We start from the raw sequence: 17653 nt of genomic DNA, 5'->3' as shown, positions 1-17653 counted from the left end.
AATTAAAGAAATATAAAAACATCAGCAGTTTCCATACAATATGTACAATGCCTGTTCTTAGTAGCTATATGGAAACAACAGTATGGGTAGCCATTTCCCCATTGGATATTGAGGTCGATACCATTCCTTTCTAGGTAATTCTTGAATTTCCTGAATATGGTCATGTTTCTTCAGCTCACCATATCTGAGCTCCCTGGGCATCAGCTACTCTGCAACCCTCAAAGAGGCTCAGCCCATGCACACCATGCCGACCCTACGCCACAGGAACAGATCAATCCCGACCCACATAAACTGGGTTTCCGCCACTGGAGGGAATAAGAGTTAAGCACATCTTAAACAATGTGCAACAATTCCCCCTTTAAGGGCTAAAGCCTTCTGCTCTGCATTCAGTGATATTCTCACCTGCACAGTGAGGTTATACGTTCCCTGGTGGTGTTTTCTCACTTCAAAGAGAGCTGTCATTAGGCCTTTCTCGATGCGCTGGGTGAAGTTGCAGAAGCCAGTATCCACACTCGGAGGCACAAACTGAAGTACTGCAAAGAAAAGCAATCAAAGTCCCACGAATGAGGTGTCTGGGTTTCTGAAGTATTAAGGAATCAAGAGAGAGAAACATAGTATCTAAATCAACTAATTCCTTCATAGCATGGGATTAAGTACTGTGATGTACCATTTCTACATATTATCTCATGGAAATGTAAAAAGCAACTTTGCAGTAAATGAAGACAAGCAATGTGAAGGTGACTGGTATCATTTTTAAATGAAAAATATCTAAGATAAGAATTTGAGTATCAAAAGACACGACAGATGGAAACACTTCAAATATATATAAATTCATAGCAGATGAATTCTCGAATATTTATGGGTGAAATGACATGACAGCTGGCTTTGCTTTAAAACACTCTAGTGTCCACAAAAACGTTCATGGTGGATTGATGAAACGAAATTGGTGATGTTGATAATTTTTTTTAAGTTTAACCATGGGTATATGTAGACTTAGTATGTTATTCTCTCTACTTTTGTAAATGTTTGAACATGTCCACAATGAAAAGTTAAATATGATATTTAGAAATTACTGTTAACAGCTGGGTGCAGTGGCTCACGCCTGTAATCCCAGCACTTTGGGAGGCTGAGACGGCCAGATCATTTGAGACCAGGAGTTCAAAACCAGCCTGGCCAACGTGGTGAAATCCCATCTCTACTAAAAATACAAAAATTAGCCAGGCGCGGTGGTGGGTGCCTGTAATCCCAGCCACTTGGGAGGCTCAGGCAGCAGAATTGCTTGAGCCCAGGAGGCAAAGGTTGCAGTGAGCAGACACTGCACCACTGTACTCCAGCCTAAGCAACAGAGCAAGACTCCATCTTCAAAACAAAAAGAAATCGCTGTTAACTTCATACACATGTTTAAAGTCTTTATCTTTTAGAGGCTATATAGGCTGAAATATGTGTGGGTGAGATGATACGATGCCTGAGATTTACTTTAAAATAGTGCAAGAGGAGGGAAGGTAGACGGTAGATGGGGGTGTGGCTATAACAAGACTGGCTAGGAATGGAAAAATGGTTGAAGATACAACAAGTACATGGTTGTCTGTTAAACTATTCTATATACTTTTGTATGTGCTTGAAATTTCCCATAATTATAAACACTTTTAAAAATTAAATAATAAGGTCGGGTGTGGTAGCTCATACCCACAATCCCAGTACTTTGGGAGGCCAAGGCAGGAAGATTGCTTGAGCCAGGAGTTCAAGACCAGTCTGGGCAACTTAGGAAGACCCCATCTCTACAAAACATAATTTTTCTTAAATTCTTTTTTTTTTTCTTTTTGGGATAGGGTCTCACTCTGTTGCCCAAGCTGGAGTGCAGTGGCACGATCTCGTCTCACTGCAGTCTCCACCTCCTGGGTTCAAGTGATTCTCCTGCCCCAGCCACCCAAGTTGCTGGGATTACAGACATATGCCACCATGCCTGGCTAATTTTTGTATTTTTAGTAGAGATGAGGTTTTGCCATGTTGCCCAGGCTCGTCTCAAACTCCAGAGCTCAAGTGATCCACTCGCCTCAGCCTCCCAAAGTGCTGGGGTTACAGGCGTAAGCCATCACACCTGGTCTAAATATTTTTATTTTTTATAGAGACAGGGTTTCAACATGCTGCCTTGGCTGGTCTCAAACTCATGAACTCAAGCGATCCATCTGCCTCAGCCTCCCAAAGTGGTGGGACTACAGATGTGAGCCACCACACCTGGCCTAGAAAAAATTTTTTTAAAAATTAGCCAGGCATAGTGGTGTACACTTTTAGTCCTAACTATCAGGAGGCTGAAGCAGGAGGATTGTTCGAGCTGAGGGGTTCAAGGATACAGTGAGCTATAATCACACCACTGCATTCCAGCCTGGGTGACAGAGTGAGATCCTGTCTCTAAAAACCATCATCATAACAATAAATTCTAACAATGATTTCCAATATTTTAGAAATATAAAAAAATAAAATGAAATTCTTTTTACAAATAAAAACAACTATGCTGAGTTGTCTCACCTGTTTGAACTTGGAACCTGGACTCTGGCACAAGGAAAGAAGGTTTCACAGACAGGATTAAAGGAGTCTGGTCACGCACAAGCTTACTGTTTATAAGCACATTTATGACTGATATTGCCGTGTAAACAAAAGGACCGGATGTTACCAGAAAAGTGAAGTCAGTAAAGAGTTCGTAAACCTATGGAAATAAGAAATACAAAGACAATTCAAACTTAAAGGAGGTTGTGTTAGGTAGAAAAATAAAAAATTATAAATAAACTAAAAAAACTGGTAGTTTCAAATGAAGGAGTAGTGCATCACGGATAATTAAAATTTTATTTTAGTTACTGCTTTTACTCTCTGCCAACCTTTGCACAAAAAGCACAAAATTATGAGAGTAGCAAGAAAGAACAGTCAGAAATATGAACTGAATAATGAGTTATAGGGCATTCAAGGTGTTTGTTGTATTTAAAACACATAGAAAGGGGTACTTACCCTATTGAGCAGCACTGTCCAAAATAAATATGCAATTAAAACATTTCTAGTGGCACATTAAAAAACATAAGAACAAGTGAAATTAATTTTAAATACATTTTACTTAATATATCTAAAATATGCCGGGCGTGGTGGCTCAAGCCTGTAATCCCAGCACTTTGGGAGGCCGAGACGGGCGGATCACGAGGTCAGGAGATCGAGACCATCCTGGCTAACACGGTGAAACCCCGTCTCTACGAAAAAATACAAAAAACTAGCCAGGCGAGGTGGCGGGCGCCTGTAGTCCCAGCTATTCGGGAGGCTGAGGCAGGAGAATAGCATAAACCCGGGAGGTGGAGCTTGCAGTGAGCTGAGATCCGGCCACTGCACTCCAGCCTGGGTGACAGAGCCAGACTCCATCTCAAAAATAAATAAATAAATAAATAAATATCATTTCAACATGAAGTCAACACAAAACACTATTAATGAGACATTCTACACTCCTTTTTCACTGCATTTTTGAAGTCTGGGATGTATTTTCCACCCACAGCCCATCTCGGTTTGGATGAGCCCCATTTCACTGCTGCATTGCCACATGTGGGGCGCGGTTCTGGTTCTGGATGGCTCTGCTCTAGATGGACTGTGGCTTTCTGGGATCATTGAGAAGTGGGACCAGCATGGGATCCAGTCTAAAAGATTTGGATCTCCATCTCTATCCCACCAAATGTCCAGAAAGATGCACCTGTACTCACTCTAACATCTAATTTAAACACGAATCCAAGTCCTTTTGCGTGAATCAAGGGAAGTAAAATCATGAAGGCTCTCACCCCAGACTGCTGCCTCTGGTCTGAGAGCCCTTTGTTCCAACTCTGCCAACACATCCCCTAAAGGACTAACCCTGACCTCATGTGGGATCAGGAAAGACCTCCCCAGTGCAGTGACAGTGGAGTGGAGATCCAGAGGATGAGCAGGAGTTAACCAGGAATAGATGGGGGGAAGAGAGGAAAGAGAAAGAGTCCATGGCCATAATCACCTGCCTCTAACCTGGGGCTCTCACATCAGCCCCAGGCCCACCAGACATCACATTCCTGAGCTGCCGGGACTCACCTTCAGTTCCACTGCACGGTTGAAGTGAATCCTCAGTACTTCTTTGATTGCTGTAATGATGTACTCCTGCACAGCTCTTCTGGCCAGCACTACAAATGAAAGCAAACCACCAAATGCATTTTCATATCATTAGGAGTAACAAACACATCAGACTTCTGGACCCTAGCACTGTGCCAAAACGTATTAGCTGCTCTAAAAAATTTTCTTGTAAAATAAAGGCCAGACCAAGACAGAATAGGGGTTAAGGATCTAGTTGCTGCTAACTACAGCAGTGGGGACCTAGAAGACACCAGGTCAACTCTGCATAGCATCAGCTCAACACACTAAGAAAACCCTCTCTGCCCCAGATAGGTTAGATCAGGAATCAGCAGTGATGACCCAGCCAGGGGACAAGGAGCTTCCAGTACTCATTTTCACCTGGACAAATTCCAGGCTGTCTCTCAGCTATGTCCCCGACAACAAAACATGAGGCTTTAAAAGCTCTCAGAAGTAACGTTTTTAAAGGCCTTAAGATGTTACTCAACAAAACCAGACGACATCTTCCTCTGTAAAATGAGGTCTCCTATCCCAATGATTCAAGGCAAAAGTGAAGAGTTTTTACCACTAATAATGGGGAAAAATGAGTTCCACAATTCCCACATATTAAAACTTTATGTAGGAAATAAAGTAATTCTCATAACCAAAGTCCAGTTCTGTTTAATTGTTCTTATATTTTAAAAGTTCCATTTAAAAATCTATACTAGTTAAGCCTGTCTCTCACTGTTTAGTAAGCTAGTTCTTCTTTTTCCTATTTTTTCTCTCCTCTTCCATCAACTTCCCATAATGCAGAATTAGAATACATTTGATATTATAATTGTTTTACATTTCCTGATTTTAATTTTTTAAACTGGAGATAGAGAATCACTCTGTATTCTTCATTCTTTAAAAAACAAATGTTTAAGTTATATTTGATTGTTTTTTCCTAGGAATCAGTGATCTGAATTTTTTTTAAAGGTGGGCGGAGGCTTCTTTATTAGTTCATGAGACCACTGGAACAAATCCACAGCCCCCAACCACCTTGCTGAGTCACACCAGCAGCCAACTCCGCATGGCCCACATAGGCTCCAAGTGGGTTGGACTATGCCATAGATCTGAAAGGGAAAGATAAGATGAGTAGGAAGAGAGGGGGAAGAATGGAAAGAAGGAAAGATACCTTATTTGAGAAAGGAAATGAAGAGGGAGGGAGAAATGAGGGAGAAGGGAGACAGGAAGGAAGAGGGGACAGAGAAGGAGGAGAGAGGGAGAGGATGGGGAAGGAAAGAAGGAAGGAAGGGAAGGAGGGAGAGACGGAGGGAGGGAAGCAAGAGCTAAACTTGGGGGAAATAAGAGGCAGAATGGGAAGTCAGAAACAGAAAACCCCTGAAGAGAAAAGCAGAAAGAACACGTTGTAAACAGCCCCACATCACTGGCCCAAATGCCACTCTGCAAAGTCCCCACAGCCACCACCATGACCTCCACTTTCTCTAGGGAATCTGAGAAAGCTATAAAACTGCAACATTAGGATATGAGGACACCACTCTTTGGGAAAAGGGATCATCAGCAAACAATGTCTTACAGCTTTTTTCCTAAATGAATGTTTCCCAGAGCTAAGAGAAGACAGGTGACAGAGACTTCCAAGGCAGCACATGATCAGAAAGGCCCTGGGTGGAAGCGCGGCTCACGCCTCCCAGGGCGCGTGCAGGCAAGTGCTTCCTCCACCATCACAGACCCCCAGCACCCAGAGTGGCTCATCACACAGCACATATGAAGAATCCTTTCAGGGGTACGCGGAGTCACCTCAACCCCCTCGCCGCACTCTCTCACTAACAAATAACTGAAAAGGACAGCAAGTTCCAATCTAAGCGGAAATGAGAAATGAGCCGATACCTCCTCTGGGTCAAAGGTATCACCGGGAGCAAAAGATGGCACTTACCTCTGCTAAAAGACACAATTTAACAGCATGGACACTTACACACAACTCTAGACATTTACAAAAACTGTTCAAGTGTACTTACAACGGCTGAATTTTACTCCAAAAAGCTGTTAAAAATACATGGATACCTAATACAGGCAGCAAATGTCATTAAGTGTACACCACATATGAAAGTTAAATCCAGCTATGAGGACTCCTAAAGAAGCTTTCAGTAACTCTTTCAATAAGTGGTCACACTTTGTAACAATTTTGTATCTACTTTGTAATAATTTTGTAAGAAGGAAGAAAAGTATCCTGAGCACCAGAAACTTCCCTCCTCCCTGGACTACTCTAATCTTGAGATTCAAGTTCATGATTTTGTTCCAACCACATTTCTAAGCATAATTACCTGCTCCTCCCATCACTACGCCTAATCTCCAGCCATGATGACTGTCTCCTCCCCCAGAAGACACTTCCTCTTCATCCCCAAATGATGACATTCTACTCTTCCTTTTGTGAGAATCTCCAATTTCACATTCTTCCAAACCAGCTCTGGTTATCCCAAATAGCCACTCTTGGAGAACTCCACAGAAACCGCTGTTACTCTATGGCTCAGTACCATCCTTCTAGTCCCTGAGCTGCTCATGGGAGGGCCATGTCTTACCCATCTGTATATCCCTAGAAGCTTCCAGAAGCACCTCACACATACTAGGTGCTCAATCATTACTTGTCACGCAGAATAACGAATGCTTCCCTTTGGCGTGTAGGGAGCAAAGGCTGTCCTGACCTCATTCTCCAAAGCCATTCCCACTGGTACAACGCTGCTCACTGACGCGTACCTGCCATCAGGATCCTCACTCCCACCTGCTCAGAGGGATGGGGCACTGTCACAGTGAGCAGAGGCTCCCAGCCCCACCCCACCCCCCGCCCCGACCCGACCATAGGGAGGAAAAGACCCAGCGTGTTCTCCTCCTCCTCTCCCTTCCACATTCTCTGCTCCTCTCCTTTCTGGTCCACTCCACCCCACTCCTCCTCTACCTCTTCTGCCGTTTTCATCCCCTTTGTCATTTCTGTCCTCCACTACTACCAAAATCAAAACAGAGGACAGGCTGCTCGTCAACACCAGGCTGTGGTTCAGCACACAGTCATGGCCCTTGAGACTACACACACTTGTCATCTCTCATGAGGAAAAATGCAGAGACCCTGACCAAGCGGGCCACCATCACAGGACGTTACCCTTGAAATGAGTCTACCTGTCAGGCATGCCCTCGGGTGGGCGCCAGCTTCACGTGGCCACAGCAGCCATGCAACTGCAAGGGAAGCTGCTGGCCGGTCTGCTAGCAACCCAGGCTGTGGTGGGGAGGAGACCAAAGGCTGAGACTGGATTCAGAGGATATTTAGTCACTCCACTTTTCTTTTCTCGGGACCCAAGGAGCATTTACAGGGAGCTATGAGGGTAAAGTGCAGTCTCCTTTCGAGGAAAAGCAAGAATAGTAAATGAGTAAGAAAGTGCAAGGGTTGCTCTTACATAGTTGCCCACCTCATTGCTTGAATTAAACAAAAAATATTTTGTTTAAACTATGTCATCCATGCACCTACTGGGTTATGGTAAGACAAAGATCCTTCCAAGGCTTGTTTAGTTCTTGTACTTGTTCTAATATTTGTTCTCCTTGCGGCTGCTGACTAATACACATCATCCCGTGCGTGCCTCTGACGTCCTAGGCAGGGGCTGGGTGTTCTGCAGGGACTAACGCATTTACATCGGAACAACAGCCCAATGAAACAGGTTTAACTAAGCTCCTTGTTTAGTGGGTGAGGTAGCAGACGATTAGAGAGGATAAATAACTGTCCTGAGAACGCGCAGGAGGTAAGCATAGGAGTGCTACCTGGGAGTTAACTGAGCCCAGCGCCTCTACTCTTAACCATGAAACTCCAAACCTCCCAAACAGTGCACACAAGCTCCTCAGAAAGACAGCCCACCCCAGACAGGCGGCAGGAAGCTGGGCCTTACCAGCTGTGATCAGATAGGCATCGGGGACTGTGATATCACAAACATATGGCGGCTTGGAGGTGGCCAGTGTTGGTATGTCGACTGTTGCTTCGAGAGTGAAGGCGGTCACAGGATGCAGGGACGGTAGGGGAGGAGCAGCACTACTCGCTGGGGAGCTCTGACTTGCGGTGTCGCTCATCAGGGTGGAGTCGAGGGGACCACCAGTGGCAGCACCGGAGCTGGCTGTGCTCACTTCCGTGGAGGTGTTCAGTGGCACCTCTGTGGGTGTGAGTGATGGGCCCACGACGGTCAGCTCTGTGGGCAGAGGGAAGGGGGTTGCTTCAGAAACAAATGAGGATCCTGATGGCAGGTACGTGTCAGTGATCAACACTGTACCAGTGGGAATGGCTTTGGAGAAAGAGGCCAGGACAGACACATGACCGTCGAGATCACTGATTTGGTCGTCAGGAGGTGTCAGAGTTGAGAACAAAGAAGACTCAGTTAAAATGGGCGTTGTGTGCACAGTGGTCAATGGTGATGTTGCTCGAATCCCAGCCGTCAAAATGTCAAAAGACTCGGGGCTGGGGGGCACCAGTGCGGTGACTGCGGATTCGCGGGAAATGAGTGAAGACTCAAGATAGGAGGTAGTTTCAGTGAAAGCTGAGGTAAAATGAGCTTCTGAATCCCTCAGTGAAACCACAGACGCTTCAACAAACTCGAGAGAATCAGAAGGGAAGCTTGACCATGGTGACGCCCCAGAACGGCTAGGTAGGAAAGTGACGGTGTTTAAAGGCAGCTCGGAACTTGGCTGGAGCTGCGAAAACTCAAGATTTGAGGAACTGGGAAGAGACAGCTGAGACGACTGCAGATCACTAGAGTTGAACAATGTAAATGTCTCAACCAAGGTAGAAAAAGACTGAGACGTGAAGCGAGACAAGTCACTTGGCATCGGAGACAGAGACGCAGGTGCTTCCGAAGGTGAAGGGATGGAGCCGCTGAGTTCCAGCGGGGGTGTTGAGAAAAAGCTGGATGCAAAATCCAAAGCACCTCCGGGTTTATGCTCAGAAAAACTGGAAAGTTCTTGGTCAGAGAAACGTGAAGACTCCACTGAAGGAACCAGACTGAAAGGCATAAAAACACTCGGGTCTCTGACGGCAAGCGACGGTGTGTTTTTGTTTGCTATGACAGAGAAAGATGAGTCAAGGAGAATGCTGGTGATGACGGAGAAAAATGCAGTGGTCACACGGGATGGCATCACTTGGGTTTCAGCAACAGACGAGGAGCCAGCAGTAGGATCCAGTGATGCTGGCACAGAGAGGCGGCCATGGGCAGGGGGAGCCTGTGTGGTTGTAATGCTACTCATATCCACCTCGGCAGAAATGCCAACACTCGTCTCTGAGATTTCCATGAATCTAGAAGAAAGTGGGACCATAGGTCTGGAGGGGAAAAGCGTATTAAATACTTGAGGATCTTCCTCAAATTCAGAGAAGTCTGCTACGACACTACTCATTAGAGAGATGCTGCTTTCTTCCAGCACGGTCATGGACAGAGTCTCGGCACCATCCCCTGATCCCACGTCTTTCTCCATGAGGCTCGTGGCCAGAACTTGCTGAGGTGAAGGCACAGTGCAGGCTGCGCACCAAGTGTATGGTCTGAATGAGGACACTGGGCTCAGGATATGAGTGTTGTCCACAGGACCGGGGAGGGCTGAATTGCTAAGCAATTCTGAGGTTTTGCTGGAGTCGCTAGGAAGAAAGGGGTTAGACGAAACATCAGTTGGTGGAGCAGAGAAGGATGCAAATACAACAGGAGTTGACAGCAATGCAGAATGTGTCCTGATGAATTCAAAGGCTGCGTGCGATGCAGTCACAGTAGGGTATGTTCTTGGAGAGATGGTTTCTTCTAGGCTTTGACTCAACATGGTGGTCACATCAGGGTATCTGTCTGCACTTGTGGCCCAAACCTCCTCTGGAGGTTGTGAGACCTCCCCCAAGGAGGGAAAAGGTATAGTAATGCCATCACCTAAAGGCTGCGGCATTAAAGACCAGGAGCTAAAAAAAAGGGTGGTTTGCACACCCTCTGTTAGGGAAGCCACAATCTCTGGCAGAGTCCTGCTTGATAAATGACTGTAAGCATCAGTAGGATAAAGCACCAAATTCCTGCCAGGAGTTGGAACGATGCCCTCAGAGGTGTGAAAAGCTGACCGAAAGGTGTGGAAAAGACTGGCGGACTCAGCATATGCCGCTGCTTGTTGCGTTGTGTTCTGCCAGCCCAATGTCACTTCTTCATCTTGTAAAGAAACCATGGGTAATGATGGAGTCAGCATAGGTTCTAACGCTTCCCCGGGCAACCCCGGTGGGCTGACTGTGATATACTGTATTGGAGAAACCATCCGTGGAGTGGTCCAGTGAGTATCTGGCAGAAAGTTGTCCATCTCATCGTCATCAACAGCCACCTCATTACTCGTCACTGACACGTAAGTTGCCACAAAGATGCTGTGATCTGCTGTACTTTCAGTCTGTTTTCCTTGGCTAAAAAAGACTGTATCAAAAGCAGCGGCAGATGGCAGGGCTGTGACATGGAGAGGACTGCTGTACTGGGACCCGGGAGCAGTTTCTGTTAAGGCCACTTGTGCAGCGCTGTGCCCAGTGCTTTTCTTCAGCACAAGCTCCATGGAGTATAAAGAAAGGTTGTGCTGTTCCGGAGAGAGCTCATCTATCAAGAAAATCAGAGCTGGGTTAGTGCAATGCATTGGAAGTCATACAGCTAACGTTTTGTTTCAGGCATGAGAATTTACTCATTCAACAAACATCCATTCACCATAAATATCCATGAATCACCGTCAGAAGTTAAACAGCTAGTTGGAAACCAGAAATTGACAGAATTACCATCAGGACAATATCTGCAAATATTCCCAAACTTGGGCACTGTTTTTACCTAAGCTGTGTGTGTGGGGTGGGGGGCACATTTACATAGTTTTTCCCACAGAACCATAGGATACTGGAAACAGAGGAGGCTGTTTAGTCCATTTTCTCTCACTTATGACATGAGGAAAGAGAGGTTTCCAGAAGGTAAATAATCAATTGTAAGACCACCCAGAGTGAAGCTGGAATCTGAATATAAGACTTCCTTGACTCCAAAGCCTGTGTGTTTTCTCTTCAGTGATAGGAGCAGGCTGCTATGAGAAATGAACACAACAACTCATTGCATCTCTCACTACCAAAGTAAGAGAGTTCCCCAGTTCCTCAGCTGTGCTCCCCAACACAGTTGCTGAGGCTTCCACATGAAGGCCCCAGGCTTCCTGCAGGCTCAGCTTTTGCCATTTCCTGTCCCACTCTCTGGCCTTCCCAGCTATGCTCTGGCACCTGCAGTGCCCCAAACGCAAACACTCCCTGGCCTCCACGGCTGTGTACATTCTCACCCCCGCCTGGAATGTCCTTCCCCGGCTCTCTATATGGATGGATCCTTCTGGCCCTTCAGACGCAGCACAGATATGAGTTTCATCCTCGATGCTCTGAAGCTAGACTGGCACCTCTCCCTAGGCTTCTCCCTGCCCTTATCATGCCCACTGAAATGAACTATCTGCTCACTAGATTCTGGGCTTCCTAAGGACAGGCATTGTTTACCTGTCTCCCCAGTGCCTAGCACAGTAAGTGATCTACAGCAGGAGCTCGATTGACATCAGATGGATGGATGGATGGATGGATGGATGGATGGATGGATGGATGGATGGATGGATGGATGGAATCCAAGGATACCAAGTTCTGACAAGTGCCAACATTATCCCATCATCCATTCAAACTTTTGTATTCCTTAACTTGTGACTGCTGTCATATCATTTAGTAAGTTGAGGCCTCTTCACCGGTAATTCAGGTATGACGTAGCCTAGAGAAACAGGACAAGTGACAGCCCAGCCACTAATGAAAGCCCAGGGCCCAGGGACTGTCCTCTGCAGCCCAGGCTGGGGACTGAGCAACTATCAAAATCCGTAACAACACCTCATTTCTCTAATCCCAACAGTTTATCAGAACATACCTTTGTGAAATGGCATAAGGATAGTCTTGAATTCACTCTATTTTTTTTAAGTAAGTCATTTCTATTCTATTTATAGCAACATGGCAGACTACACATCTTGAAACTCTCTACTTCAGAACATTTAAGATTGCTTAATAAATGTTTAAAAACCATCTTCTAAGTGACTGGATGGCCTGCAAGACAGTAAGGGGAATGTGCTGAATGCAGGAATAAAACAGGAGCTGCACGAGGGCAGTGACTGAGGACCCAAGGCAGGTACTGGACCAGCTGGCTGGCTGTTCAGGCCACAAGGGGACTGAGAAACAAGTGTCACCCTAGACAAGGAAAGAACCCAATGGAAGACCATTTTCCAAAACTGGTGACCCAGGAAGTATCATAATCTCGGAGAAAGAGTGAGTTAGGAAGAAAAATATCTACTTTTCAGAAGACAGCAAAAATAGTATCAGCTTCCAATAGTGTCTGACTTGAGAACACCTTGGACTGACTTTCCCTTTTCCCTGTTGAACTCTCCTCAGTCTCTCACTTCTGTTCCTCAGGATCATGTCCTAGAATAAAATATGCACACAAACCCACGTCTCAGACTTTGCTTTCTGGGGGAAAACCCAGGTTAAGACATTGCTATGACTTATGTATTATGTGCTCCCAATATTCCTATGTTGAAACCCCAGGATCTCACAATATGACTATATTGGGAAACAGGGTCAGTGGAGATGTAATTGGCTGAGATGCGGTCATACTGAAGTAGGGTGGGTCCCTCATCTAATATACTGGTGACTGTATAAAAGGCAGAAATGTGGGCCAGGCACAGTGGCTCATGCCTGTAATCCCAGCACTTTCGGAGGCCGAGGAGGACAGATCATGAGGTCAGGAGTTTGAGTCCAGCCTGACCAACATGGCAAAACTCCATCTCAACTAAAAATACAAAAATTAGCCAGGTGTGGTGGCACACATCTGTCATCCCAGCTACTCAGGAGGCTGAGGCAGGAGAATCGCTTGAACCCAAGAGGCAGAGGGTTCAGGGAGCCGAGATCACACCACTGCACTCAAGCCTGGGAGACAGAGTGAGACTCCATCTTAAAAAAAAAAAAAAGAGCAGGAACTGGACACAGACATACACAGAAGGAGAACACCATGTGACGATGAAGGCAGAGATCACGACGATGCACCTACAAGTCAAAGAACATTAAAGATTGACAGCAAATCACCAGCAGCTAGGGGAGAGCCCTGCAGCAGATTCTCCCTCACAGGCTTCAGAAGGAAGCCACACCTTGAACTTGGACTTCTAGCCTCCAGAACGGTGAGAAAATACATTTTTGCTGCTTAAGCCAAACAAGGGAAAAGTATATGTCTCAACTCTGACTTTGTATAGCTATTGTATGAAACATCGTCCCGAGTGTGGAACCTACACTACTTGTATGGTCCTAACAACTGTATGCTTAGAGTCATAACTTAAAGTGGAGCAGGTCTCTAGCACCTGTCAGAAACTAACATAAATCACACCCAGAAGAACACACTCACAGCCTGAAATCAAAGTCTTCCTGCAGCTAGAGTTGCAGAGCACAGAATTAAAAATTATAAAATACATAGGAAAGCAAAGTACCATGAACAAAAGTCAAAAGAAATCCCATGAAAAAAAGTATTTTTTAAAAAGGCCAACTAAATTGAATCAGATCTATAAAGACTTTGGATATCAGAATTATGAGACCCATTTTTTAAAGTTATATTTAATTCATTTAAAATAATAAAGACTGAAAACATGAGTAATGAGCAAGACACTATATCAGTTGGCCAGAAATACTTTCAAAACATTTATAAATAAAAATTTTATAATAAAAAAATTTTAAACTCAATATACATGTAAAACAGCAATTTAGACAGAGCTGAAGCAAAATTTAGTGAACTGGGGGATAGGTCTGAAGAAATTACTCAGAAAAGGGCACAGGGAAATAAAGAAATGTGAAATACTAATAAAAGAAGTTAAGAGACATAGAAGACAGAATAAGACAGTCCAGCATACATTTGATCAAAGTTTTTGGAAAAAAATAAAAGGGAATAGGGTAGATACAATATTCAAAAACATAGTGCTAAGAATTTGCCAAAATTGGTAAGAGAAATGAACCATTCAATTCACAAAGACCAAAAAATCCCAAGGAGGGTGAATTAAAAAAAAAAAAAAAAATCCAAACCTATACACGTGATGATACCACAGACCACAGACAAATTGTAAAAGCAGTCAGAGAAAAAGGAAACAGCAACCAAACAAGCAAAAAATAACTGCCTGACAGAATTAGAAGCCAGATGACAATGAAACAAAATCCTCGAGTGCTGAGAGAAACTCTCTGACATCTCAGAGGTGAATAACCAGGAAAACTCTCTAACAAGACATTTTCAGCTTAACAGTGGTTATACTAACAGAAGACCCTCAGTAAAGGAGCTGCTGGATAAGGATATCCTTCAAAAAGAAGGGTTATTATCTCAGCAGGAAGATCTGAGAATACAGAATAAATGATAAAACATATGCCCAGACGTGGTGGCTCACACCTGTAATCCCAGCACTTTGGAAGGCCAAGGCAGGCGGATCACCTAAGGTCAGGAGTTCGAGACCAGCCTGGCCAACATGGTGAAACCCCATCTCTACTAAAAATGAAAAATTAGCTGGGTGTGGTGACACACACCTGTAGTCCCAGCTACTCGAGAGGCTGAGGCAGGAGAATAGCATGAACTTGGGAGGTGGAGACTGCAGTGAGCTGAGATCGTGCCATTGCACTCCAGCCTGGGCAACAGAGCAAGACTCCATCTCAAAAAGAAAAAAAGATAAATATATGGTTAAATCTAAACAAATACTGATGGTATAAATGAACAGCAATACTCCTATGTAATTTGTGAGTTTAGCAAAGACATATTATATGGCATTAAAAGTTATGCATAGAAGCTATAAGAGGGACAGCCAGAGGTATTGTTGACTCACTAGCAGAGATGGAGATCAAAAGTTAAGACAAAATTCTGTGAATAGATTTTTGTTTCTATATACCAAAATTTGTTAATAATATTTAGTGCCATAGATAAAGTATTTCTAGCTGGTTCTCCTAGCATCTGAAAGTCACCAACTTAAACCATATATAAAATGCTTAAAGGTCATATTCCTTTCTACATCATATGCATTTTTTAAATGAATAAATAATACAAGAAGGATTTTTTTAATCGGTATTTTAAGTTGTTTCATAGCAATATTATACAGCATTTGTTGTCTTCCATACAACCTGGCTGTAAGATTCCTTGCCTAAGTGATTGTGTTACTTACCTGTCACATCCCAAGCACAGGTAAAAGAAAACACGATACTTATTATGACCACAGTAAAATAGCAGCTGTTCTTTTTTTTTCTTTTCTTTTTTTTTTTTTTTGATGTTATTTTCTATAATAAAGGCTTACAAGTTATAAATATAAGAAGAAATAAAATCACAGTTCTGTCAAATTGTGTATTATATAAATCTGAACATTTTCCTAAGGATAAATCATTTTATGTGTCTGTTTTAAAACTGCTATGATATAATTCGGTTTGAAATATTAGATCTGAACAAGGAGCAAGTTCCCGTTTAAAACAAATCACAAATGCATTTGGAAGTGAACCGGAAGACTGCAAGAGATAAAATAACCAGGAAGAGCAACGTTTAGTGGCTAATTTATGAACCCGGGTATCTGATGCAAGCTAGAATTAAATCAACGCTGCCTTCTAAGGACGGGAAATGGGGAGGGCAAAGTGGCCAAAGGGACAAAAAAATTCTCCTGACTAGAACATGACGGCAAGAAAAACTTCGTATTAAGAAATGGAAGGCGTGCCAAGTTGGGATGCTTTTTTTTTTTTCTTTCTTTCTCTCTGCCAAGCCCCAGGAGGGACAAAGCAGCTGCAATGCCAAAGGGAATCACTTCTGCAGTTAACTCAGGAGGAGGCTAGGAAACCCAGGCGAGTCCTCTCACAGCATAAAAGGCCTCAGGGACTCTAATTTCAAGCCCTGGAGATCAATTTTCAAGCTCTAAACAGTAGGCTCACAAAAGAGGGAAAGGTTCTCTCTTGGATGACAGAGAAAGGAAAGGGGTTGGGATGAGACGGGTGCTTCTCAGACTGTGACACCCTCCTGAATGATGCCGGACCCCGGACTCCCGCACTGCTCCCAGCTGACCCGGGTCTGCCACCCACTCCAAGTAGCCAGTACTGAGGCTTTTTCTCCATCTAGGCAGCAAACGCTTGTTCACAGGGAGCCTACCAGGCACCTGCACCTCGCCCTAGCCAGGTTCTGGCCATGCTGGACGTCACAGCAGGAAACTGTCCTGTGCTCTCACCGCCAGGCCACACCGACTCCATGATTACACAGTAGTGAGGAAGAGGCCCAGCTGTCTCCAAAACTTGTCTGTCTCAGACGCTCACAAGCAAGACGAAGTGGTACCCTGACTTTTTTTTTTAAGTCATGTTTTTCTATCTGGAAATCTTCCTGAACCATAGTAGACAATCATGGAATCATGTACTTTTCAAGCTTAATAGATCCTTTAGGACCTAGGCCAATCCCTCATGGTGCAAATAAGGTTCAAAATAGCACCCCGCAGGGTCAGCACAGAAAGAGGCAGGTTCCTGCCCTCGCAGGGGCTGAAGGCTCTTCATACCACACTGTGTTTTGTCAAATCAAGCCACTGAATTAAAGTTGTTGGTGAGGAAATTTAGTTAAAAAAACATGCTAAATGGCCAGGTACTAGTGGCTCACCCCTATAATCCAAGCACTTTGGTAGGCCAAGGCAGGAGGCGAGTGAATGGCTTGAGCCCTGAAGTTCACCAGCCTGGGCAACATAGCGAAACCCCGACTCTACAAAAAAATCAAAAATTAGCCGAGCATGGTGGCAACCACCTGTGATTCCAGCTACTTGAGAGGCTGAGGTGGGAGGATCACTTGAGCCCAGGAGGTGGAGGTTGTAGTGAGCTGAGACTGTGCCACTGTCTCCAGCCTGGGCAACAGAGCCAGACCCTGTCAAAAAAAAAAAAAAAAAGACTAAACTATCTTAAGAGTACAATTGAGTTGAAAGCACTTGATAAATTCTGTTACTAAAACTTATGGGCAGGCACATGTTGTGGACTCTGAGGCCCCACAGTCCACCTGGGGACAGCTCACAGCTACAGGCACAGACGCTGGGAAAACACCTCCTCCTCCTGAGAACTGGCCTGGGAGGCCCAAGGGACAGCAGTGTCAAGCGTCGCTAAAAAGCTTTCATCCAGACAGAAACATTATTTTTGCTTCCTTGCTAAATTGTGGAGTTTCTAAAACATGATGAGTCATCTCAACTCTCTGTGGATATGAAATCTGCTACAAAACAAGGGCTCCTGGCCCCAGGATCTCCAAGAGTTTACAAACAAAAGCAGTTGATTATTTAACCACTCCCCAACTTCACAAATCTCCAGCAACTTTTTTCTTTTTTCTTTTTTGTTGAGACAGGTTTTGTTGTGTCACCCAAGCTGGAGTGTAGTGGTGCAATCTCGGCTCACTGCAACCTATGCCTCTTGGGTTCAAGCGATTTGCGCCTCAGCCTCCAGAGTAGCTGCGATTCCAGGCACCCACCAACATGCCCA

The 17653-nt window shown here is 44.6% G+C and overlaps 1 protein-coding gene across 2 annotated transcripts in view; it reads right to left on the bottom strand.

The window, feature by feature from the left end:
* The window catches only part of KIAA1549 (KIAA1549 ortholog), a 144653-nt gene that overhangs the window by 74628 nt on the left and 52372 nt on the right, over positions 1-17653 (bottom strand). For both annotated transcript variants that reach the window (XM_030933292.1, XM_030933293.1), the window contains exons 2-5: positions 8028-10721; positions 4087-4175; positions 2527-2704; positions 403-533 (exon numbers count right to left, since the gene is read on the bottom strand). In XM_030933292.1, coding sequence (XP_030789152.1) covers positions 403-533; positions 2527-2704; positions 4087-4175; positions 8028-10721 — 3092 coding nt within the window. The remainder of the gene's footprint in view (positions 1-402; positions 534-2526; positions 2705-4086; positions 4176-8027; positions 10722-17653) is intronic.

Source organism: Rhinopithecus roxellana, chromosome 6 (assembly GCF_007565055.1).
Source record: "Rhinopithecus roxellana isolate Shanxi Qingling chromosome 6, ASM756505v1, whole genome shotgun sequence".
In the NCBI taxonomy this organism is placed as follows: Eukaryota; Metazoa; Chordata; class Mammalia; order Primates; family Cercopithecidae; genus Rhinopithecus; species Rhinopithecus roxellana.
Note: the sequence above shows the minus strand (reverse complement) of the source record. Positions and strands in the feature narration are given on the sequence as shown.